Source organism: Eurosta solidaginis, chromosome 1 (assembly GCF_040869045.1).
Source record: "Eurosta solidaginis isolate ZX-2024a chromosome 1, ASM4086904v1, whole genome shotgun sequence".
Lineage (NCBI taxonomy): Eukaryota > Metazoa > Arthropoda > Insecta > Diptera > Tephritidae > Eurosta > Eurosta solidaginis.
This window is the reverse complement of record NC_090319.1, coordinates 332016484-332044447: the sequence shown is the minus strand read 5'-3', so window position 1 is coordinate 332044447 and position 27964 is coordinate 332016484. Positions and strand designations below refer to the sequence as shown.

Genomic DNA, 27964 nt, shown 5'->3' with positions numbered 1-27964 from the left:
TACGATAAAGACACTCTTAGAGTCGCCAGAGTGAGGTTGACAGTTGGGTTGCGGAAGCTTGGAAGCTACAAATCTTTGTATTGCACTTATCAACCCCTTGAATCCCGGTTCGATTGACTGCTTGGTTTGTTTGGTGAAATTCTCCAAAGTTAAAGATTTAAGTAGGTAAGGTTTAAAAAAAGATTATTTTATTAATAGACTAGCGTACCCTCGCCAGCTTCGCTAGGCGACAAATTCAATGATTTGCTGAAAGAGAATAAAATTAATACGAAACAAAGCAAATTCTTTGATACAATTTCGTTCGAACTTTATTGTAACACTTTTTGGTAAATGAATAATGACGATGGTTTGCCTACTCGTGAGCAAGCTACATACAACTGTCCATGAGAAAAAATTGGGTATACTAAATTAATACCGCACATTTTTAGAGACTGTCCTTGCGCCTTATTAATTGTGATAGCGAAAGCAAGGCGAATATGGAACTGCAAACGTTTGAAATCGAATGGTAAATCCGTCGAAATCAGTGGAATTCTGGTTATCAAAAAGTCTTCTCCTTTGTACTTCCCTTTCAAAATTGTTGCTTCGATAACGTTACCCATTAGCTTCTTTACAGCGTGTCTGGTACCGTTGCAAAGTCGTGGCACATTAATGTTGCGCAGCATAATAATCGGTGCTCCAATTTTTAATCGTAAATTATGGGGTGGTAGGCCGGCAAATCGGGTGAGTTTAAGAATTCAGTTGGATAATTTACGACATCATCTTGATCAGTAATAGTGTCCATTGACTTATATGCAACTATGTCACCAGGTATTTGATCCAGAATAGCTGCATTTATATCATTGACGTCCTTATTTTTCCCAGCTAAAATTGCTCTTTCGCTGAGCCAATCATAGTTTTTGTAATTTTGAACTATGTTTGGAAATACACTCTGTATCAATGCCTCTTTAGACTGTGCAAAAGTGCAGAAATTGTTAGGCAATGCAATCATTCCTGTTGGATCGACAGACATTTGGCCATTTCCGATTTTCAGTAATTGCTGTGAAAATTTAGCTGGTGACGGATCGTTTTGTAGTTGAACACGTACGTTTTTAGTAAGTGTAAGCGTGTTTACATGTCTCCATAAATACGATGATTTTAAACATGCATTGCTTTCATCTGCAGCCGTGGATTTTGGGTAATGGTTCCCTGAAATCTCCAGCCAATAAAATCATGACACCTCCAAAGACTGTTTGGCTTCCTCGTAGATCTTTCAAAGTTTTATCAAGTGCTTCCAATGATTTCTTGTGTGCCATAGTATACTCGTCCCATATGATGAGCTTACATACTTTAAGAACTTTTGCCATTCCAGATGTTTTGGAAATATTACATTTTGGTGTTTCATTTACCTGCATATTCAAAAGCAACTTTAATGCAGAATGTGCTGTGCGACCGCCTTCCAGTAATGTAGCCGCAATTCCGGAAGAAGCGATTGCCAATGCAGGAACATCCAAGAAAAACAATCCACCAGTTCCATGGCTAACATTATTCATTATTGTATTTTTAAACATGTTGCTGTTGGTCATTCAATTTCGCTAAATTTGATGTTACAAATGTGTTTACACTCAGAGAAAAACGCCGTTCTAAAATCCAGCACCACCGGACTCAATTCAAGCTTTTCATGTTCTTACTTTTTTGTTCTTGAAAAACGAACGACCTGTTCTTAAAACAATAACCTTGTTATTGAACTGAGAACCATGTTCTTGAAAAGAAAACGGCTGGTCATAAAATATGAACGAATGTTCTATTAATGAGAACGATGTTCTTAAATTAAGTTCAAGAAAAAAGAAACGGTACAATTCGTGTGCACTACAATGTTAAGTACAACATTTGCCACAAGCTACCAAGCAGTTGTAGTGGTCCAGCGGCTATAATGTTGCGGTTGAGGTCGTGTGGTGCGAGTTCGATCACCGTCAAACTCTAAAGTTTTTTAAAACATTTTTTTGTATTCTATATTTTTAACTCTTATTTTTCGTTTAGTTCCATTCGCATATGTACAGGTAATTCTCAAACTTGTTATGAAATGTTTTAAATATATATTCAGATTGCATCATCAAATAATAAAAATTTCTCGATAAGAGAAATATATGAAAAAATGCATATTATGCGTTTTTTCGAACCTTTTGGCTTTTAATAATAGTTTTTTTGTTATTAATATTTTTTTATTAATAACAAAAAAATTATTTATTAATAAAAAATAAATAAATAATGGGGTAACATATAAAAAATTACCTTCCTCCCACCAATGATCAAGCACAAACCGTTCTTGAATTGAGACCGAAAACTATTAAAACGACCACAAAACGTTCTCGAAGCGTAGTAGTAGAAGTAGTGCTTGAAATGAGCACAGAAGATTCACACATCGATACCAAACTGGTCATAAAATACGAACGGTGTGCTTGGAAAAACTGTTCTTAAAACAAGCCCATCGGTCACGAGTTAAGAAAAAACATACTTAACAGACTTTTGTCAACGAATGTTCTTAATTTTGAACTTGTTTCGTTCGTTTTAGAACGATTTTTTCTCTGAGTGTAGTTCATTACAATCATAATGGTATTCACGCTCCAGTTCTCGATTGAACATATCATGCATTGAACGATTTGCTGCTGGCATGCCCAATTGTACTAACAATTTGTTTGACATCGAAAAAGAAATGTCGTCAATCCTTATCAATGCTTCATTTTAAATTTCCAATGTGAATTCCAACTCATAATTTGCAGTATTTCGACGCATTTGGTTTAAAATATCATCTGCCATATAATCTTTTAAATTATTCCATAATTTCAATGGATTAGATGGGGAGCACATTGCATTTATTATCGAAAATAATGTTCGTATTTGATGTGGACTGTGTATTACAGCTGAAAGGGCAAACATATCTTCCCAATCCTTATCATCCTCCAACAAATTTAATTGTTTACACGCTTCACCATTAATTGTTCTTAAAGCTTGGAATGATGTTTCGCCACGAACATTAATTAACAACAATCGCAAGTAAAAACACTCAGCATTATTTGGATGAACTGCATAAATGCGTCCTAATACATCTGTTGAAAACACATTCGGATGACCTTGAAATTTGCAACTTAGCAGCACGACAGAAATCGAAAAATTCGTATATTTATTCAAAAAATATTGTACACATGAAATGACCTCCAGACGCTCGTCACCCAGAGAAAAATTACCACTCATCAGCACAGCTTCCTTTTGATACTCATATTGAAGTACTAATTAACAGCTTCCATTTGATACCCATAATGTAAAAACACATCCTAAGGTTATTCTGATCCACATTTTGGGCAATATCTCGAGACCGTAGTCACCCAGAGGTATCAAAATTACCCTCTGCTAAAGAACTCATCAACAACTTTCATTTGATATCCATATTGTATAAACACATTCTTGGGGTACCCGGGTCTACACTTTGGCCTATATCTCGAGACCCTAGTCACCTAAGGGTACGAAAAGAACCCCAAATTAAAGTACTCATCAGAAGCTTCCATTTGATACCCATCTCATACAAACACATCGTAGGGTTATCCGAGTCCACGTTTTGACCTATATCTCAAGACCCTAGAAATTAAAAAAAAAATTTTTTTTTGCCAAAAACCTTCCCCTATTTGATCCCTATAATATGAAAAAAGAACGAATAAAATTGGCCTCGTATCAGCCCCAAAACATAGACAGGAACGAACATGATTTAATTTTTATATAAGTATATAGATTGAAAGTAGTAGAAAATTTCACTTGAGATTGTAAATAAATAATAGAGTACAGAATTTTGTGTATTTGCTGTTGGAAACATTGCTGTAGAAAATAATAGCTATGGATCGTAATTGTACAGTTTCATTTATTCTGAAATGCTACTATTCCAGCCCCACAAAATTTGCGGTTTTGGAATTTATGTGAGCCTTTGGTGAAAAAATAATAATTTTTCATTTTACTTTTCCACCGACAGTTCCCCAACATTTCCGAGTCAGCAAAAATCAATGTAACGGTACGTGTGGTAGGTGAAACTGGAGTTGGTGCACCAATTTTTATTGATTTACGCAGCATTAGTCATCATTCACTGGAGATTGAATGCCCTTCGAGCGATTCGGAAGTTTATAGTGGCATAGTTATTGGATCTCTACTGTCTGTAGTATGTATCCTCATCTTTGCGCTGCTCATAATATTCCAACGGCGTCGGCACAAGGCGCGCATTCAAGCTCCAACACATCTAACCTCGCCATCCGATACGAATTTTGGTAATCTGAATAATCCTAGCATACCCAGTGAGAGTGCAGGTGGACTAAGCGGTAGTACATTTCAACAAGATTGTCATGAGATGCAAACATTAATACCTAAAAGTGGACGTCAAGTAGATGCACGTCCGAAAGAGTACCAAACCACGCAACTACCAAATGGCAATGGTAATGGTAACGGTGGCATTCTAAAGCGTCAGTTAGCGCTCGAGGTAGATCCAAATCTTAGTATTTTATCAAATAATTTTGAATTGGATGGTAGAGCAAATGTTTCGCAGCTTCCATTATGCAGCTCAACGCCAGAAAAATTGCCACCACAACAGGGTACACACCCGTTTTATATACCCTTCAAGCAGACACCGCCTCCTCCCAATGCAGTGGCAACTGCACTGCCTAAACTTAGTTCCTCAAGCAATTATGCCACCACGAATAGTGGAAGTGGTGGCGAAGGCGGTGACATGAGCGGTTATGCTGTACCACCAAATACATTATCACTTTTATCAACGCCACCCACAGCGTTGCAGCTTGGTGGTATGTTACAGCAGCGTAGTGGAAGTCTAAGCAGTAGCAGCTGTGGTGGTGGTGCCGGTAGCAGTGCCAGCGGTGGTCCTAACGGTAGTCGTAATAGTAGTAATAGCAGTAAAAAACAGTTCCATGCAAATTATTCCAAACATTCCAAATCGAATGATGTGATTTGTCTGCTTGCGGATGAAGAGGTGGCAGCAACGCTTACCCCAACCAGCGAAGCGGCGCTAACGAATGGATTTAAAGCAGCAGCCGCAGCAGCGTCGGCGGCTAAAGCAGCAGCAGATGCTACAACAGAGTCATGTTCTGTGCGGATTTTGACTAATCCAAATGGAGGGCAGGTAATTTATTATAAAAATTGTTTTTAAAAATTATTTATAAATTTTTTTCTTTTAACGCTAAAATTAATAATAATTAGCTTTATTTTTTGTTTTTGCTAAACAGTTTTAGTTCCGTTTTGTTAGGGTTGACAGCTCTCCAAGGAACGGGGACAGACTTCTTGGTCTTAAGTCTTTGGGAGAGACGTGAGAAATTTTTCCTGTCTTTGGGATGAAGATGGCTGTAAGCATATTTTAAAACTGCGAGATACAGCACAACTTTAGACAGCTGGCTTAAATGTTAGCTAGCAGACTTTATGCAATCCACTAGATCTCTGAAATAGCGCAGAATTTTTTATACATGGGCCCCTGAATTTGGGGAGCTTATAAAAGTTAATGGCTCATACAAGTTGGCTTTCCTCAAAGGTGATAAATGGTATTCCAATCAGGCTGACAATCGATGACAACGAAGCAAATTCTAGTGGACATCCGAGAAATGATTTCCCATAAGAAACCTACTACATATATTCTTCACCATTCATCGCCCATGGGATGTCTATCACATATTTACCAACTTTATTGACCAACTTTATTTTCAACTGCTGACAGTTCTTCTATTATCCCTCCAACAGCCCCGCATTTATTTCGAAGTAGTCCAAAACTTTCGCGAAGCTATTTCACACATGATCATACAGAAAATATTCAAAATTTATACCAAAAGGAATTGAGCTCTGAAAGCTTGTGCAACCATTTCACTCAACATGCTCCTGAAAAAGTTCTCAAAGTAAAGCATAAAAATGTCCTTTAACAAGTTTCTTATCTAAATTATCCCGCGATTAAGCTCAAATTATAGCTACCGACAGCGAATGAAAGTAGCCAAGATCTCACTGAAGAAAAATCGTTCTTCTTTGTTGCAGAAACCATCTACAACACTAAAAACTGCGACTTCAACCACAACCACACCCGCAACCCAAGCAAATCGCAACAACACAGCAAAGCTGAAGAAGTCCACAGCGCCAAACAAACAGCCACGCAAAACCTCCATAGTTCCTTCCTTTGGATCGACGACTGGCAAGAGAAGTGCCACAGTCATAGCAATCAATCCGTGGTCTACAACAAGTGAACAACAACATGCGGCATCAACAACAAAATCACCAACAATTACAGCACCCGCATCCAGCAGCAGTAGCCACAGTTACAGTGTAGCTTTTAGTAATGCACATCGACGCCCTAACGTCGATCCAAATGGTTGAAAGTGGGTGGATGTGCTCGCAGTTGAGTATTGAAGAAGTATTAAATAAAAGATGGTAATTATAATTTTTTCGTAAGTCAACGGAGGATGGAGAAATAATTTTTAAGTAAAATACGGAAAATTGATGAAGGTAACATATTCAGGATAAAAAATAGTGATTAAGCGCCGGAAGCACGCTGACGCCTCAGATGAAGACGCGCATGTGGGCGCGCAATTTTAACAATAAGTAAATTAAAATTTAAAAAAGTAATTAATTACCTACAAACTGTAAAAATTAAACATTCCAAAACCTATTATAGTGCATATAAATTATATACACATACAATGAAAAAATAGACACATATACATAAAAAATAGCAATAGTAAATCTCGATACATAAAACATTTGTTTATATGTATGTACATTAGACCGTCTCAGAAAAGCGTATTTTTTTCATATCTCTAACAAAGTTAAATACGGACTTTGATTGGGTGTAGAAAATACACCATGTACCCATATAATTATATCCTTTTAGTTTTTTTCTTCTGAATCTTAAAACTTTCCAACTGAACGATTACTCGGAAAATACTTTAAGCAGAGATATTGCCGTTTGGGGTCTCGATTTCTTACGCACGTTTTTGAACAGCTCGAATATTCGAGCAACAGGTACTCGCACACTTGCTCATTACTTGAAAATTTGCTAGCTTGAGCTTGAGTATTTCGAGCTTTTTCGAGCACTTCGAGTAATTTTTGTTTTGAAATTTTCGACTTTTAAGTTTTAGAAATTATTCATACATAGTTCTACGATCTTTGGTTAACAATATCTTTTTGTGGTTCACATAAAGGTGGGACCGAAAATTCCGTCTTAATAAATCGGGTTCATAAAACAAAGAGATGATTAGTAGTTAGCTTCAATCATAATGCAATAATAAAGATGATGTCACCACATAACCTCACTTTTTCGGCAGCTCTCTTTGCCAGTATTTACTTGCATTACAAAAATAAGTAAAACAAAATACTTTTCTCCAAAATTGTTTCTATATTCTTTACGTTACGTTAATCTCTTGGTGTAAAAAATACTGGTAGCGGCTTATGTAGTTATTGTATTTCTAAAAGTATAGTAAAATCTACTCCGAACCCAGTAGAATTGAGAGGCAGCTATGATTGATAAACAACCCTCTAAAAAATGCACACTGAGCTTGTCAGAATAAGAGAAAACGTCAACGCGATGAGAATACCTGAACTTTCATTTCATCGTGGTGCGAATTTTGTGCTCTCTCGCAGAGATGAATATGATGTTGAGAAAACCTTATAAACACTCTTATTTCGCAAGCATATAATCGCCCTACTGCGACCTTCAAAATCAAAAAATACAACAATCTATCAGGCGCTGGACCCAAAATATTGAGATCATTAAAACTGGGACACAACTAACTTTGATGCTTATATGCCTAGTCATCTGCATCCGGCAGGATTTGTTTTAGAATAAAAAACCCACAATCGAAGGGATCAGCATCAATATCAGCACCAGTTCTCACAACTTATCAATTGTCGTTGTAAGAAATCATCGCTCTAGTGGTTGCGTGAGTTTTGAAGTATAGCATAAACACATCGGATAGCATTACATTCTGTTATACACCTTTTAACTCTTGGCCATAATATATTGTTGTTATATGAAACCCAACAAGCAAAGTAAAGGATAAGGAAATTTTCAAAATGTTTACAGAAATAGATATTAAGCTTACAAAACTCAAATTTTTTGCTTACAAAACGTTTGAAAGAAAAAAAAACGTAAAATAATCGAAATAGAACGTGGGTTAGAAGCTAAAAAGTGTAAGCTTACATAAAATTTTATAAGAAAGCAATACATTTGAGTTTTGTATGTAAAACTAAATCATTAACAAACATTCGGGCTCAACGCTTAAAAAAAATAATAAATGTAAGGCGCGATGATCTCCGAAGACATCTAATGCCGAGCTTCTCTTCCAATTTGCGTCGTGCTCCTCTTGATGTTTCCCTACAAATCGGCCGGACGGGACCTACATGTTTTATGCCGACTCCGAACGGCATCTATAAGGCAGATAAGTTTTCACAGAGAGCTTTTCATGGCAGATATACACTCGGAGCGCTTGCCAAACACTGCCAAGGGGCGACCCCGCTTAGACAATTTTTCTTCTAATTGAAAAAACTTATTTCTAAAATTTTGATGTTGCTTTGCCCGGGGTGCAAACCCAGTGCATATGGTGTGGCAGGCGGAGCACGCTACCATCACACCACGGTGGCCGTGGGGCTCAACGCTTACAAACAGATTATTTAAGAAAATTGAAATTGATTAAATATTGAAAGCGTTTATGCTTAGCTTATTATATAAACTTACTTAAAGTTATTTCCAAAAACATTTACAGAAATGCCTGTTGGCCGGTAAAAAAAATATTGTTTTCTGAAACGGCCTAATGTATGTATATATTTCCGTATCTGTATACAATTTTGGGTGCAAGTATTTATAATAAAAATCAGCAACGTTATATATTTGCAAGTTAAGGCTATATTAGCTGCTACCTTTGGCTGATGATACAAAATGTACATACAGTGGTGACGAATTCATTAACAACTGAATATAACGACGAATTTTAGCTATTATTGTTTTTTATATGAAATTTTACTGAATATTAATTACAAGAGCTTAGTATGACGTAAACATGTTCATCTAACAAAGACTTTGGTTTTTTTTTATAAAATATGCAGCAAAAATCTGCAAACTTTTACTTAAATTTACAAATAAAAAGTTTGCCTTGCATGCAAATCACTTAATTGTAAGCGATATTTATGGTTATAATTTATTTAAATTTAATATGAAAGATGTTAATGATTCAAACTCCTCACGTTCAGGCGCAAATAAATTAGCCACCAGTGTATGTTCGAAAATTATATGAAACAGATTTATGTGGCATACTATGTATGCATACATAAATTATAAAAAAAAATTAGTATTCCACATATTTACAGACATATATACATACATAAATATGTTCAATGCATTTAGTGTAAAGTTTATTTAAATACCATAGATGGACAGGTTGCATTATCAATTAAGGCACAAGCTAAAAATTTATGGAATTACGTACCCATTTATGTAGTATAAAGTCATTTGCATGCTACGAGTCGATTGAACTTGCTTATGTGAGTTGCTTCAAAAACGGCATATATAACCTCAAATTGAATCCAATGTGAGAGTAGTTGGGGCGTTTATGAAAAGAATTCTGAGATCAGGCATTTTTCAACCGAAAATGGGTCGTTTTTGAATCAAATTTTGAAAAAATTAGGCGTTTTTGAAACGGCAGCCGAGATAGAGTGATATTCCACTCAGCGATCGATATGAAATTGAATCCAAATTTTTTATTTTTATTTTTTTATTTTTTTACATAGTGCAAAGTGCCCATCTATGTTATATACTATATACATTACATACACGAAAATTGCATACAAGAATATAATAGTTGTATATATATTTTATATAAGAGATATACAATCACACACATACAAAATACATAGAAGAAAGAATAGTGAAAGGCAAATGTTAAGTGTTACAGTGTGGCAAAAGTGAATAATAATGCTATTTAAATTCAATTTAAAATTGACACCGCAATGTCTACTCGAATTAACGATTTATTAGAACAAAAGAAAATAAATTGTCAAACTAAGAAATTGAAATGCTTCCGACCATGATTCAACAAAAAAGGGTAATTCCACTTTGATATAAACTGTGTTAGTTTGTCATAAGCTGAAAAAGCATTGCCACCTCAACAAAATAATGGTTTGGAAACTTTTAAATTTTTATGGGGTATTTTTAATCAATATTAGAAGGATAAGTATTTACAGAGCAGTTAAAATATGAACTGATTAACTGCTTACCTTTAAGGAGACTAGTGCTTCTTAGAATCTGATCTCTTTACTAAGAAACTACTCTGCAAATCATGGGCAAGAAGTTTAGACAAAAATACCAATACAATCGAAAATCTTTGTTTAAATAACTGTACATATATATTTAAAAAATTTTCCAGAAACCTTTTCTTAAAAGCGGAGACATGGCTAGTATATTAAAACCACATACAATCCTCAACAGAAAAGAGGACTTCGCTCAACACCACTTTACTGTGTTAGAGCTTGATCTGTAAAACTCGCCGCAACATTGATTTGTTTATCCCCCTCCAATTTTTTGTGTATTGGGAGTCTGAGTATATGCGAAGCACCTTTCAATCTCATGTCGGTATACTATTGTTCTGATGCTGTAACAAGTTCGGCGCGTTCACCGACATCAACACACATGGGGTTCAGGCCTTACCTTTGGATATTTGGAAAATGCTCCATTAACTGTCCCAACTTTGATAGCTATCTGCTCATAGGAATACCTGCGATCTATTAGCGTCCCAGTCAGGAGCTAAGGAACTCCTTCGTCACTTCGCTTATCTTCTTGGTGACAATAGGAGCGTTTGCTACTTTTGGAATCCTTGAGTATACCGGAGTACCTTTTTACATCCATTTTGTCTTACCAATGACTTGGTGGCCACTGTTCTGTTCAGAGGCAAAGCCCTCACACCATTGACAAGCTGCATGGCCTAGCAATGGCTTTAGATCCAATAATCTAAAATTAACCATGATTTATGTTCGCGTTGGGGTCTGGTACGGAGCAACCGTTAGGGTGAACCGAATACGAACAATCAGATGCAGATGCTGTTCTTGTATGCTTTTGGACCGGTGTTAGGTTCAAAACCTTTCCCGAAACAGTTGTTGAACGTCAAAAAATAGACCAAAAAATCAAATCGTATAGAGAGGCCCCAAGTCTTACGTAGAAACTTTCCTATACATTCTTTTTCGTATTAATATAAGAGCTAAGTAGAATAGCAAACAAAAAATCATTTTGGGACGTTTATTTTTGGGGATATGGTAGCGCTGTTTCCAAAGGGAGTGTCAAGAACACAGTTTGCGTCCAATGGGGGCAAAGGCGGCCAAGTAGCAGTGGAACTACCTCTCTGTACTCTTATCGTGCTAATATAATTTTTTTCTATGCGTTTCGGTACTATTATGGACCTTCCTCAGCGGTTCTAGTAAATTAAATTATTTGACAAAACTCTTATGATTTATTGTTTGCTTTGATGGAGCTTGAAAAAAAAAAACGTTAAATTTATTGCCGAAATAATTTCTATGACGTTAAGCATACTTTTTTGTTTTATATTCACTAATTTGTTTTCCGAATGTGTGTTATGTTTTACGAAATGAGAATCGGGTTATGTTTAACAATTTATTCTGTTTGCAAGTCATAATAGGAGTTCTTTGCTTTTAGCACTGCCACATTTCATTTGTCTTTTCAACGAATCTGAGGCTAAAATTGCTAAAGCTTTTTAAATAAAGTTGTTAGTATGTCTTTGCTTAAAAAAATAGTTATTTATTGATTTTATATTATTTTTATATTAATTTTTTAAGTGGCTTTTGGTTGAAGTGCGTCTAAGGGATGACAGAAAAAAATTGGTGGCTAAATTGTCAAACGAAAAATTATTTAAAATGAGTTCCTAATTTAATTAAGTTAAAATATATTTTAAGAAGTGTATATATTTAGAAGTTATGTTAACAATTAATTAAGAGTTCACACTTACATACTTGTGTATTTTATAAATTAACGGATGCTCGTAAAACTTTGCAGATTTTATATCCTATCTTGTACATTTGACATGAGGACGTGCATAGGATTTGTCACATGCGATAGTTCCCATACGAAATTATATAGCAGTGAAATATTTACTCCACTCAACTCTGCCACACTATCGACAGAACGTGTTCTCAGCAATACGATTTGCTATATTTCCGCGTCATGGCAGTTCCTTCAGAGAAATCTTGTTGTTGTACGACATTGTCGGAGCATCGGTGCAATAGAACTATGGTTTAGCGATTTATCCCTACAGTTTCTTAGTTTGTGAAGAGAGCTCCCTGTTTTCTTATTCAAAAACGCTTATACTTAGTCATGATATGTAATCTTTGTCTACTTATGACGTCGGTTTCACTCGCAGTCCTGCATCCAATCTATTTATTTATGCTAAGAGGCTAAATTAGATTCAGATAATATTTTTCAATGCCTTTGTGTCTCATCTGTTTTCTACAGAATTCCACAGTATTGGTTCCTTGTAAATCGGACTTTAGTGAAGGAATCAATGAACCCCAAAGTTACTTGTACATAGTCTTTTTTAATGTATTCGGGTATTGAAACCCTTGCATATAGTTTCAATAAAATCGATCAGTGCATTTATCTCACGGCTTCACATGTACAAATCTATATCAAAATAGCTAGATTGAGCTCTAACAACACCCCTATACAAGGTTCTATCCAGCCGTAATATGGAAAAGTGTAGCTAGGCCCTTTGCAGAATAAATAGAGCATTGTCTGTAAAGAGATATATATACGATTGACATACTGGAGCCTGTCTGAGTTCTACGCAGTGTTTCCTATCATAAGACTTATCTTAACAGGACGAAAGCTATTCATGGATTTGCCTAGCTGGGACTTTGTAGCTGTATACTTTGTTTATGTTTAAAATTTCTCAACTCACCAAATAATCTCAAAGCTGTCCACATCGCTGATTTTTTTTTTGCAAACCGGCTAATGACTAATTACAAAACCGCTTATCTTGGAAAACTTACATATTTTATATCGTATTTAGGACTTGAAAATGACTTTCGAATTTATATTTAGTTTAACCATTACTTTACATACATATATAATTTAACTATCCCATTCCTTAGCTCATTGGGGCTAAAGCCCGCTGTCTGGAGTTTCTGGTTAAAAAATCTTACATTGGTAGTTTTGTTGCAGATGGGTAATTCTCCAATTTTCTGATATATGGTTTTGCAGAAATGTATTTTTCCATACAGTAGCTGGCACGAAAATAGCAGTGGCAGTAATAGGCTTCCATTGCGTACCTAAAACTATGTATTTTCATTATGTTAAACGATGGCAACATATCATTTGATACTTGCTTTCGTCTTTTTATGTGAAATAAAGTAAGAAACATAAAGGCCGAACGAATGACAATGGAAAATAACATTGCGAAACGAAAACTTTCGTAGGCGAATCGTTCGCCATAGAGAATCTCTTAAATTTTTTATATTTTCTTCCTTAGTTTTTGTACCTTTAACGAAAATGAAGTGGTATATTAACTTTGGCACGAGTCTCAAAATAGTAAGTCCTTAAAGGAGATGAGATAGACCTTTCAGAAAGTATACCGAAATGATGAGGATGAGTTGATTTATCCATATACGCCTCTCTATTTGTCTGTTGGAACGCAAACTAGTCGCTTAATTTTCGAGGTATCTTAATACAATTTGGTGAGCGGGTATATTTGGATATCCGATCAGTCATTTGTCGGAACCGACCGTATGGGAACACTATAGCACATATCTCCCATACAACCGATTTTTCAGATAGGAAGTTTTCTTTATTGAACGGTTTTATATAGCTTGACTTGACAGGCTGGCTGGCTGGCCGGCACGAATTTTGTAATTGAAATTTAAGTAACTTCCCGATAAGCTACAAGCTTCAAACTTAGAATATAGTTCACAACCCGATGACAATGCAATAAGGAGAAAAAAACTCCGATAGGTGGCGCATGGATCGAAATATTTCAAAAAATCGTATTTCTGGTCCGATTTGGTTCATATTTGGAACACATAATACATACATGAATAGAAAGCGATCTATGATGTCCGATTTGACTCATATTTGGAACAAATATTACATACACAAGTTAGAACAAAATATTTTGGAGTTCGAGGAGGGACACGCATGCATGGCGCAGAGTCGAGTAAAGTCTTTGGAAGGATTATGAATTGAGAACTTAGATTGTAACAAATTGTCAGGAAAGAGTCCTTGTAATAATGGGTCTCTAAATGAACTAAATAGAATGAGAAATATTAGGCACGAAAATTAATTAATATTTACCGAATTTAATTAAAAAATTGTCACTGCTATTTTCGCGTTTGCTGCTGTACATATGCCCTTTGTGTCTCCCTTAACTTAAGCACTTTACCGTAAATCACCAATCATTTGTTTAAAACTATATGTGTTTTGATTTGAAATTTAGGTAGTTATATATATTTGTAGTTTAAAAACCACTTTAACATTCCTTAATAACATACGTACGTATGAATACAAGCTTACGTACAAACATACATACACATATACGTATAGTAAGGCTAAACATAAAACAACACTTAAATATCATGCAATAGAAACAGATTTTTATTGGTACATACATATATACATAGAATTTACAATACAATATACCAACATACAAAGAAATTTTAACAAACATACATACATTTTATACATATTAACAAAAATTACTACAGATGCAATAGACCAATAAAACAGGCAATATCAATCACATTATATAATCCGTACACATATTTATATCAATAATATATTTACATAAAATAATCAAGTTAAAATTTTCGTTCAAAATTAGCCATGTATTTTTAAATATATGTTTGTGTATTTATGTATTGCTTAGAAAATATTAACAATTTAAGATTTAAAAAACATTCGTAGTACATACATACATAAGTACGTAGTTCCCCCGTTTAATGTTAACTTCAATCCATATTCACTGACATTTTTTCGTGCTGCCAGTTAATAGCTGTTTTTTTACACGTATATACATATGCACTTAAACTTTATATGGACTGCCATGTATGTAACTTTATCTACACTTATGAAATTGTTGCGCAGCAAATGAGTAGTGCTAAATTTCAGTATTCATTATACTCAGCTGCAAGTGAAATGTGTCTATTCATTTTATCTCTACACTATTCTACACTTCTTTGACGGAAAACGGTGTGTGCCCACTGTTGTTGTTGTTGTATTAACAATAAAGACACTCCCCGAAGGCTTTGGCGAGTCTTATCGATGTTGATGGTCCTTTGCCGGATATATATCCGGTACGTTTCGGTAACAAAGCACCATTAAAGTACTAGCCCGACCATCTCGGGAACGATTTATATGACCACATTAAACCTTCTAGGCCATCCCGCCCTCCTCGCCCCCTATTTCCATGAAGAACTTGGGGTCGCCAAAGCCTCGGCTGTTAATGAAACAGGATTCGCCACGGATAGCTGATGTTGACAATTGGGTTGGAGAAGCTATATATTGTGCTGGCAGCCCCTTGAGAGGGTTGCGCTACACAACCCCTTGAATCAATTGGGTATTTTAGTCGCCTCTTACGACAGGCATACCTACCGCCGGTATATTCTAAGCCCCCTAATCCGCCGGGGATGTGTGTGTCAACTATTAATCGCAACCGATTCAGCTATACGTTATACAATATGACCAACATAGGTGCGTGTCTGTGCTATTCAGTACAACCCGTTCTGTAGCGAGTTATTTACCACTGCCCTGAGTCCTCAATAATTGACGATAGACGTGTCTCCTAAACATTAACTAAGTGATGATAACCGTTTTTCTTTACCCGCAAGTGTAGATGTATATGCATGTAAAAAAACCATGGCTAATATTCCAGAAAATTGAGAAGTAAAACCTCGTAAATCGTGTTATTATAATTATATATTATATATATAAGTAACATTTTTCATTCTATACAAGTGAGACACATACATACATATATCATTCCATATTTAAACAAAAATAAATCCAAACAGTTTTGATTTTTTAATAAATCATATAAAGTACCTGAATTATAAATGCAGATTTCGTTCGCTTTCCCGTGAGTTGATTTTAATTCTAAATTATTTTAAGTGCGTTATCCAGGCGTAATTTCGCAAATGACGTAACCGATTTTGTAGGGCTAAGGATATAGGCCAGCTATCAGTGTTATCAATACATATGATGCCCATCATATCATGTTATCGGAAGGCATTTCATATAAAAGTTTTTCATTTCGATGTGGACCATAACATTTAACCACATTTGAATTACACTTAGATATATGTAACTATAAAAAAACTTAACATTTCGAATTAAGATGTGCTTCAGGCCGAAATTCGACCCCTCAGTACTCATTATCATAATTATATATCACAACTAAGTTGAAAAACTACAGAAAAGGCAAACTTTTTCTAATTTTTTAAGAAAGTTTTTAAAACTAACATTTTTTTTAAATAAATTAAAATTATTTCAAATTGACAGTATAGTATTGTTCGTAAGGATAAAACTGCCAAATTCACTTTGATAATACCAGCTAGTCGATCTTCAATCAATGCAAAACGACTAATCTACCTACAACTAAGTCGGTAATCGATTGTAAACAAGAGCCCTAGTACATACATACGTGTTGACTTTTCAACTGGGTCTAATGATAAAAATATCTTCTAGTAAGTCTTTATCAATACTTTCAAACCGGATAGCTATGCAAAAAATTCGGCTATCCGGATACGTAAACGGAAAATCTGGATATCCGTATGTCCGGATACTGGAATATAAAAGTTGAATATCTGCATATCAGAATTGAAAGAAGCAAACATCGAAAAATTATTCACAAAATATTTTTGTAGATTATTAAATTAACGTGAAAATTAAAAGGCTACAATTTTACAAACAAGTGAAAATAAAAACAGTGCCATTTGTTTATATTGTGAAAAAACGCTGTTAATTGATTTAAATGCCGCACGAATTTATTGTTATTAATGTTAAATAAACATATATGGTACATCAATTTGTTGCTTTCACTGGATATCCAAAAATACGGTATTTAACCGGATATTCATAAATCCGGATATCCGGACAGTTTCACAAACGAATATTAACCGGATATCCATGCCGTTTGGATTTTATCCGTTTCAACGGATATCCGTGTGGATATCCGGATATTCGAATATGCGGATAGTCCCAGCCCTAATATGTATGTACATAATCATTAGTTTGTTACTCTGCGTACTCGAGAATTTTAAATATTTATTTGGGCAATTCACAAGAGGCTCGATTGATACGAAAGTCAGAAGTAAAGAAAATATTAGCAGTTTCAAGAATTTAACTACCGAAACCAGAACAAAACACTACCACGAGTTGCATTTTCAAAACATCTGACAAAGGATGGCGGAATAGGGTTCCAAAATTTTTCACATTTATACCATGTCGAAAACATCTATTTTGAAAAAAAAAAAAAATATTGAATAAAAGTCAATATTTAATTTTTTACATTCATACATACCCACATAATATATATAAAAGTTCGTACGCTTGAAAGGTTTCACCCAATACCCAACGTTCAAACTACACCATACAAAAATTTAAGTGCAATAGACCAAATGAAAATTTTTTTTTTAATTTTGAAACAAAACATTTACTGGCCCTGAATTTTCTAAGTGTTATTTTTGAAATGTACACTCTTCTTATATATAATTTGTGCTAGAAAAAAATTGTACGCTTCAAAACTCACACCTATAGAACGCAGGGCCTGCTTACACACACCCAAAAATATGGAACATAATTTTAAAAACACATAAATATATTAATAGAAAAAAGCAAATAGAACTAAGTTAACAAATTATAAAAAGGTAGCATATGAATATACCCAACTGCGGGAGAGCCAATGAAGCAAAACAATAGAAATTCTTCGAGAAGAAATCGGCAGCTAAGTGAAAGAACACCCTATTGCGGCAATCGGCTCCGAAACTCTATCTCAGAACTCTGTTCAAAAACATCCGATTTTGCTCAGGATTCGCACAAGAACGCCAGATAAGAGCATTCTTTTGAAGAAGAACAACATTTTTAATTATGTTTTATATTTACTGCGTCGAATAGGAAACAAGAAGTGGGATCATTCCGAAAAAAAAAACAGATAAAAAAACTGGAACTAAATGAGTGTCTTACGCGTGAACTCAAATTTCTGAGCTTCAATTGTAAATTTCTGAACTTCAATTAAAAATTCTGAACTGCACCTTTAATTTTACGAACATAAATTCTGAACTTTCTGAACTAAAACTGACAAAGATGTAGTCCATTTGGTCTTCTTCTATCCCTCTATAGATCTATGAACCCCATAAATTTCAACTATAACTTGTACTTTGCTAGACTAAAATGTGCCCAGTCCATAAAACAGCATACTGAAAAAGATTCAGAAATCTCAAAATAAAAAGATCGAAATTTTCGTAAAAATTTATCGACAAGTTTTTGGGATTGATTTGAATAGTGCCAGATAGACAATTACAAAAAAAAAAAATTATTAATTGACCAAATTTACAAAGTTTAACTGCTATTTGCGTGTTCGCTGGCTGTAAGTATGTTGAAATGCTTGGTTTTTAAAAAAAAAACCTTAATTAGGAAGTACTTCGAACAAATTTAAGATGAACAGGACCTTCTTCAAAAAGTTTTTGAGATGAGGCGTTGCGACCGACAAACGATATAGCTTGATCTGCCACTTAGCCCTCGAAATACAGAAACCAATCACTTGTGTTCATTTATTTCGTGAAATAAAAAAATTGTTATGTTTTGATATTTTTTTTGTATTTTCAATTTTATATAAACAAAAATATGTATTATTGATATTACGTTATGTATTAAAACCAACTAGAAAACAATCCATTTTTTAATCAAATAGTTATAAATAAATAAACAAGCATTTAAAACATACTACAAACATACATACATATGTACACCTTTATATAATTGAATAGACACTATTATGCATATATATTATATATATTAAATTTATATGTATATTATATATTGTATTTCATTCAGGGACCGCAAAAAAACGTTTGTTTTATTTTTAATGAAACAAACCGAAACTATTTTCCAAAGCAGCAACTTTCGACTATTCAAAAACAAATATACATAAACATATTTGATATTCCAAAAACTACTACATGCATGCGAACATACATACACATTCAAGCACACACACACACAAATGCATTAAGATATACATATTTGTGCAAAATACAAAATTCAAAGAAAACAAGTACACTTTTACTAAAGAAAAATTTAGTATTTTAAAATTGCAGAAAAACAGAAGAAACAGAAAAATTATAAAAATTTAATATAAAATCGAAAGCATATTTACAAACATACAAATAAATTAGATACTTGCATCAAACTTATATTTACTTAAAATGTAAAGAAATAACATAAAAAATACAAAAATGAAGAAAGAGCAAAATTAAATTTTGAAAATAACGAAGCAAATAAGCAACAAATTGGCGCCGCGATATTGTCGCCGTCTAAGTGGATGTGATAAATGTTTTAAATATAATGCAAACATTTAATAAAATTGAGGTAAAACAAAAAAATTAAGAATATACATACTTACATACATATATGATTTAAAAAATAAGTTTAACAATTCAGGTTTTGAAAATTGAAATGATAGAAATTTATATTCTTTATTATAAAATAATTTGCTTTAAATATTCGATATATATGTACTTTGCTAACGAGAGGAAAAACAATGCTTGCAGAAAAAATTTACAATCCGGTGGCGCTAGAGTTAATAGCTTTTTTGATACAGCATCGGCGCTGACACATGAGTAGATTGCATGATTCAATCACAAAAGGTTTGCTCCGCTGACAAATTTTTTTTGACAATTGTAGCCATTTTGCTCTCAAATCGAGTTGACAAGCGTTAACTGTGTTGTTTCTTTGCGATTTTTCAAAAAATATTAGTAGTAGAAATGGGAAGCAATTGGTTAACAAATACCCGATAAGCACTGAACTGCATAATTCCTTAGAACATTTTTTTTTAAGTTTATAATGAATTTATCAACTATGCCATGATCTATTAGCGTGGCTGAACATAAGCAATTTAATGAAAAGCACGGGCACCAAGGAATAGTGCATTTTCGTAACCCTATGAACATATGAAACCTAAATCAATTTAAAATTCACGAGCCGTACCCGTGCGCATCTTGCGCAACTAATATAAAAGTCTTTTATCAAATATCAACAGAAATCAGCTGTTCTATCAATCAATTAAAACTTACAGCTTGCGCTGCCATCTGGCGTATGGTAACAACTGCCGGTAATGCAGTCCAAATATTAACAATATTGCCATAGTACAAATAGATTTCATTGTGTGCTCACAATCGTTTATTTTTAACAAATTATTTTAATAAAATATTGCTAAACAAAAGCACTACGACCAAAATTGCCCAAAGCTCGCTAATAGCCCGAATCTCCATGTTTATAACCAAAACTTTATTTATTTGGATTCCAAATAAGAGCGAAAAAGGGACCCGTACATAAAACAGCAATTAGAAATAATATATATGATGATGATTGTCCAACGTCAAAAACTCGACTAGTAAATCGATTCATTCATTTTATATTTGGAATATTATGTAAATACTTATGTATTTGGAATATTCGGACCTCGTGAGTTAGTATCAAACGAACGTGTTCAAAATATTCTAAATTAACGGTTTATCCGAAACACTTTCATGAATACCTAAATGGAAAAGAGCTTTCCGAAATTTCAGAATAAAAAGCTTAACTCTTCTGTCAAAGTCAAGTCCAGAATATAAAGTTCTAAGAGAATAAGCAAATAGCGCAGCGCTAGCACCTCTGACCACGGGTACCACACCATGTTATCATTTGGGACCAAAATTCATCAAAGAAAAGGACCAAATCTCAAAATGAGGACCACATTTTTTTTGTTGGTATATAAACAATTTAATGTAATTAGTAATAATATTCATATAAAACCTAACCCTGTTGTTCTAGCTGTGGCATGATACCCAATTCGGCAAGCACTGTGTCATGGCGCTATTACGATGCCCACTCTCAAACATCCTCGGTGGATATTTCTCAAGACATTTAATTTACACTGTTGTGTATGTTGAGAGAGGTATACCCCAAAGTCTGTAAAGTGTGATATGTTGAGAAGAAGTGCTCCCTAAAGTACATATTGTACATCAATACTGGGCCCCCCTTCGGGTTGCACAGAGACGCGATTGAGAATGCTCTGTAAACTAGATTAGATCTAGACCCCAGATTTTAGAAATACTGCTGAGATCTCGAAGCAGCTGATAGATTAGGTCGTAGAAAGCTTCTGGTATTTGCCAATATGGTTCTTGATGAGGCTTTTCAGTTTGGTTCGAAAAAGCTTCTAGTAACATTGTTAACACATTCTGAGTATGTGGAGATCTTAAAGTTCGCCCAGTTCATACTAGTTTGCCAAACCGCGAACACTTCTGCTAAACCATGCCGTAAATTATTTCTAGAGTTCCAAGTATATTCTCGCCCTGTCGGTGTAGGTTTGTATGCCGATATTATTATCATACCTATCAAGCCAAGTTAAGAAGCCATGGACCAGCAGTAGTTGCCTTTAATACCATTATCGGCTAGGGACGCCATTTCTAGGTGCACATCAATTTACAGCTGTAGAGCTCCATTTAGCTTCAAAGGTCTGCTGGGCACGAATAAAGCATATTCGGCGTTTACCTTTATGTCGTTTGAGCGCAGCTACAGCGATTCAGTTAAGCAAGCAGTCAATGGGTCTTTTCACACTAGCCGACACGACACCGAGAACGACAACTGTGGGAACACAAATTCAATATTAGCCGTGTCTTTTAAACGGTTTTATTTAGCTTGAGTTGACAGGCTGCACGGCCGTTGTGAACGAATCTTGTAATTAACATTTAAGTAACTTCCCGATAAGCTACAAGCTTGAAACTTGGAATGTAGCTCAGAACCCGATGACAATGCAATAATAAGAAAAAAATCGCCGCTAGGTGGCGCAAGGATCGAGATATTCGCAAAATTCGCATTTGTGGTCCGATTTGGCTCATATTTGGAACACATAATACATGCAAGAATAGAAATCGACCTGTGAAAAAAATCGCCGCTGTGTGGCGCATGGATCGAGATATTCACAAAAATCGTATTTGTTGTCTGATTTGGCTCATATTTGGAAAAAATATTGGATACAGTCCGGTAGAAGTGACATCAAAATATTTTTGAGTTGGAGGAGGGACAAGCATACGTGGCGCAGAGTCGAGTAAAGTCTTTGGAAGGATTATGTATTGAGCACTTAGGTTGTAACAAATTGTCAGGAAAGAGTCCTTGTAATAATGAGTCACTAAATGAACTAAATAGAATGAGAAATAATAGGCAATTAAATAAAGACAAAAACTTGAAAATAAAATAATTAAAAAAAATTTTTTAAGTTAAACGGTTTTATTGAAAACAATACTTACATTAAGTAGTAATAATACTTAAAGAAAGAAAATAATTAGGTAGGTCCTAGTACATCACACTCCTCATCAGTCTAGGGCGTTGATCAGACAATTAAATAAAAGCGTTGGGCGCGTGAAATTTCTAAAAATGTGAGGCGTAGCATAACCTGATTAAGGTTCAGTTGGTCTTGTATATGACTGTCAATAGAAATTTGACGCGTCCAATGCTTTTATTTAATTGTCTGATCAACGCCCTAGACTGATGAGGAGTGTGATGACTAGTACCTAGGGCCTACCTAATTATTTTCTTTCTTTAAGTATTATTACTACGTAATTATTTTCTATCTTTAAGTATTATTACTACTTAATGTAAGTATTGTTTTCAATAAAACCGTTTAACTTAAACATTTTTTTTAAATTATTTTTTTACACGCGTATACGTTTCGTTTGCGCGTGAAAAAAAGCCTATCCTCGCTTAGATAATGCTCAGGAGACCCATCTAGCGGCTGTGGTTAAACAACTAGCTACAGCAACAGGATGTACCGAAAAGCGGAGACACAACGCTCTGATGGCCATAGGGTATAACATATAGCTGAATCAGTTGCGGTGAATTGTGGACACACATAGAATACATAGAATTAGTGTAGAGGGTGAAACAAAGACACATATTTCAGTTACATCTGAGTATAATGCGTATTGAAATTTAGTAGGACAAACTTTATGAGCAGCAATTTCAGAGGTGTATTTAAAGTTTGTCGCTTAGCAGTCCATATAAAGTTTAAGCGTAAACGGATATACGCGTGTTAAAAAACACGGCTATTATATGGACACGCTTTCACACTTGCCGACACGACAGCTTTATGCAGTTGTCGGCATCGAGATGCCGGCGGGAAGCAAGCATTCCACTCGTGTCGTCGTCGACAAGCTGTTTTTATTTGTTACATTGTTTGTTATTTTATGAGCAGTGTTGTTAAATCGTGTCGTGTCGTTTATAATGTGAAAAAATTGTGTCGGTGTCGGTCAATGTCAAAACGCCCAAATCAGTTTTAGCTTCTACTTGAAGCAGTAAACATCTCATGTGTGGATTCTATGCTCAAACATTCGCTATGTAAACCCATACTACTCCAAAACAAGCTGCGTTTGTATTCGAAACTCTGCCGACGTTGTGCACCACTGTCCTAGGTCCATGGTCTCTGTGCCGTGTTATAAATCTTATGCAACATTTTGTTTATTATTAAGCTTGGAATTAATCTATAACTAATTTTAAAGCGCTCAAAGATCAATAATAAGCAACTCAAAACTTCTTTATATTTGTAAAATTAAAACCCAGATCAGAGGGCTATATTTTGATATAAAATACTTTTAGGCCAAACTAAATTTATTTTTGAGAACAACTAACTTTAAAATATTTTGAAAATCTTAACACAAACATTTTAATATAAATATATATATTTTTTCTAAAAATATTGAAATTAGCTTTTATGTGAAAAGTGAAAAACACAAACGAAACTAACACGGCGCTAGCATTAGTTTAAGTTTTTATTTGTTTAAGATTTTTATTTGTTTAAGGTTTGTTGAATATAATTTTTGTGTGATTTTCTACCAATAAGAAGTATTTTGTTTTTCATGCATATTAATTTTATTTGCTCGTTCAATTTTTATTAAAAAAAAAAAAACAAAAACACGAATATTATTTATAAATTGTATTTTAAAAAAGTTAGGCTAAGGTAAATAAAGTTTTTATACGTGCTTTTACTTTAGAAAGAAATGCAAAACAAATAAAGGAAATTTAACAGGAACATACCAAAATTTCTATGTAGTTTGTGTGCTACAAAAATATAAACAAGATGATGAATGTCCTGTATGTAACAACAAAGAGAAAACCTATTTACTTGTATTTGTATATTATTAAAAAAAAAAAAAAACAAAGCATTTAGGATGCTCAATAAATTTCTGTTTTTTGTATCACTTGAATTATGATATAAAAAGTATAAATTATGATGATCGAAAACTAACTAAAAAAAATATTTTAAAAATGTAAAAATCAATGGCTAATTGGAAATATAATTTATTTAAAGTAAGAGATATTGTATAACTTTCTGTGTCACAAAATGTGTAGCTATGGGGTAGTGTGATGTGTCGGGTCCTCTGTTTTTCATTAATGTCATTAATCAAGTCATTAGAAGCGACCTAAGGTCAGACGACAAAAACCTTGCCAAGGTCTTGTGCTCTGGCCAAATCGAGGTTTTTTCAAGCCAAGTGAAACTATTTTTAAATCAAATAAAGCTTTTTAAAATCAATAAAATGAAGCTTTTTTGAAATCAAATAAAATTTTTTGAAATCAAATGAAACTTTTTTCAAATCAAGCTAAACTTTTTCAAATCAAATAAAAATTTTTTCAAATCAAATGAAACTTTCTAATTCAAATAAAATTTTTTCAAATCAAACAAAGCTTTTTCAAATCAAATGAGACTTTATTTATTCAAATCAAATTAAACCTATTTTGAATTGTATGAAATTATTTTCAAACCAAACTCCGCGTCACACAGGGCAGACGTGAAAATAAATTTTTATCCTGAAGACGGTTACCGTGGAGTAACCGAAATATATTGGTTAGAAGAAAAACACTTGTGTTTTATTTTTTACGAAAATTGACCTAAAGCCAGCCTAACAACAAAGTTCAAATGAAACTTTTTTCATAAAATCAAGCTTTTTTGAAATCAAATGTAACTTTTTCTAAATCAAGTAAAACTTTTTTCAAAACCAATGAAACTTTTTCCAAATCAAATAAAACTTTTTTCAAATCCAGCAATGAAGCTTTTTCAAATCAAATGATACTTTATTCAAATCAAGTTAAACCTGTTTTAAATTGTATGAAACTCTCCTCAAACCAATTGAAAATTTTTCTATAAAATTAAGCTTTTTGAAATCAAATGACACTTTTTTAAATCAAATGTAAATTTTTTCAATCAAATAAAAATTTTTCAAATCAAATGAAACTTTTTCTAAATCAAATAAAATTTTTTCAAATCAAACGAAGCTTTTTCAAATCAAATGAGACTTTATTCAAATCAAATTAAACTTATTTTAAATTGAATGAAACTATTTTCAAACCAATTGAAACTTTTTCCATAAAATTAAGCTTTTTGAAATCAAATGAAATTTTTTTTAAATCAAATGCAAATTTTTCTAAATCGAATAAAACTTTTTTCAAAACAAATGAAACTTTTTCTAAATCAAATAAAACTTTTTTCATATCAAACGAAGCTTTTTCAAATCAAATGACACTTTATTCAAATCTCAAATAAAACTTATTTTAAATTGAATGAAACTATTTTCAAACCAATTGAAACTTTTTCCATAAAATTATGCTTTTTGAAATCAAATGAAATTTTTTTAAATCAAATGTAAATTTTTCTAAATCGAATAAAACTTGTTTCAAAACAAATGAACCTTTTTCTAAATCAAATAAAACTTTTTTCATATCAAACGATGCTTTTTCAAATCAAATGACACTTTATTCAAATCTCAAATAAAACTTATTTTAAATTGAATGACACTATTTTCAAACCAAATGAAACTTTTTTCAACAAATTGAGCTTCTGTCAAATTAAATGAAACTTTTTTGAAGTCAAATAGAACTTTTTCATATAAAGTTAAGCTTTTTTGAAATCAAATGAAATTTTTTTGAAATCAAATGTAACTCTTTTCAAATCAAATTTAACTTTTTCAAATCAAATTAACCTTTTTTCAAACCAAATGAAAGTTTTTTAAAATCAAATGAAATTATTCTCAAACCAAATTAAGCTTTTTCGAATAAAACTAAATTATTATGAATATATTTTGCGGATACTCGAAGAATACCGAGCAAATCTCGGTCGCCCAGGTACTATACCTTGAACAAAGCAAGGTTTTCTTAACTCTTGTTTTGTATTTTATAGCCACTTACATGTAGATTAATCCGCAATTTACTCAAAGATTCTATCATTAACGCTTCAAGCGCTAGGTGAGATGTTCGGTTCAGCGACAAAAATTTACGAATAAATCGTTTATTGTGTATATCTCTTGAATAAAGCAAAAATTCAAAACTTTGTTTGTTGCATTATGTACCAACTTGCCTGTAGATTGAGGCAAAACTTAATTAAATTTTCTACCGTTAACGGCTAGAGCGCCAGGTTGGTTAATCGGTTTATCGATAACTAATTTACATTTGTGTATATCTCTTGAAGCAAATCAAATCGCAAAGTTTTTGTAAATTGTTCCGTATTTTGACATGTACTTCTTATCCTTAATCCTCCAAAATGGGAACTTATCGGTATACAAATGACTCAGCACCTAAATTGTCCTATATAAGACACAATTTGACTCAGAGCTCCATTTGGCTTGGTTAAAGAATATAAAATAAATAAATGTAAGGCGCGATATCTAAGGCCGAGCTTCTCTTCCAATTTGTGTCGTACTCCTCTTGATTTTCCTTACAAATTGGCCGGACGGGACCTACATGTTTTATGCCGACTCCGAACGGCATCTGCAAGGCAGACGAGTTTTCACTGACAGCTTTTCATGGCAGAAATAAACTCGGAGCGCTTGTCAAACACTGCCGAGGGCCGACCCCGCTTAGAAAAATTTTCTTCTAATTGAAAAACCTTGTTTCTAAAATTTTGATGTTGCTTTGCCCGGGGTGTGAACCCAGGGCATACGGTGTGGTAGGCGGAGCACGCTACCATCACACCACGATGGCCGCTTGGTTAAAGAGATATTAAGAAATCCACAGTAGTTATGGACTTAGTGGCTTAAGCGGCAATTTTTTAACCTTGAATGAAGCTGTGCCTCAATTAGCAAGTAGGTAATACAGAATGTAAAAAAAAAATGTTTAAATTTTGCTTAGTTTAAGAGATATACACAATAATCGAATTAGTCTTCGATTGTTGTCACTAAACCGGATATCTGGCTTTATAATACAAAACAAGAAATTTTATGCAATTTAAGTGTTGGGTCATTTGTGTACCGATAACCATTTTTGACTTGAAGTGTTGATGATGAAACTTTATATCAAATTGTGGATTAATCTACAAGTAGATATCTATATATTGCGAAAGCAAAAACTTTGTCGTTTGGCTTTGTTCACAAATTGGTAGTAGTAATCGATAAACCGATTAACCCATGTAGCGCCTTAACCGTTGATGATAGAACCTTGAGTCAAATTGTGGATTAATCTAGGCGAATGAAAAAAAATCAGATTTTGCTTTTTTCAAAAGATATATACAAAAATCAGTTAGTAGTCAGCAATGATCAATTAATGTTGAAATTTCGCTTTTAATTTTTTTTTTCAAAATCTTATCAGTGGAGCAGAGTTGGTCATAGTGTTTACGAAAAATGGAATTAATACGTCAATTTTTTTAAGTGAAACTACCTTCAATATTTATACCTTGTTTAG

At 33.7% G+C, this 27964-nt stretch overlaps 1 protein-coding gene across 8 annotated transcripts in view; it reads left to right on the top strand.

The window, feature by feature from the left end:
* plum overlaps positions 1 to 8791 on the top strand; it is a 251400-nt gene extending 242609 nt beyond the window's left edge. For 7 of the 8 annotated variants that reach the window (XM_067762201.1, XM_067762205.1, XM_067762203.1 and 4 more), the window contains 2 exons: positions 3995 to 5146; positions 6040 to 8791. In XM_067762201.1, the coding sequence (XP_067618302.1) occupies positions 3995 to 5146; positions 6040 to 6375 (1488 nt within the window). In that variant the 3' untranslated portion in view covers positions 6376 to 8791. Of the gene's footprint in view, positions 1 to 3994; positions 5147 to 5249; positions 5316 to 6039 lie in introns of those variants that run through there. The other variant, XM_067762208.1, reaches the window with a different exon arrangement.
* The last annotated feature ends 19173 nt before the right edge of the window (positions 8792 to 27964 follow it).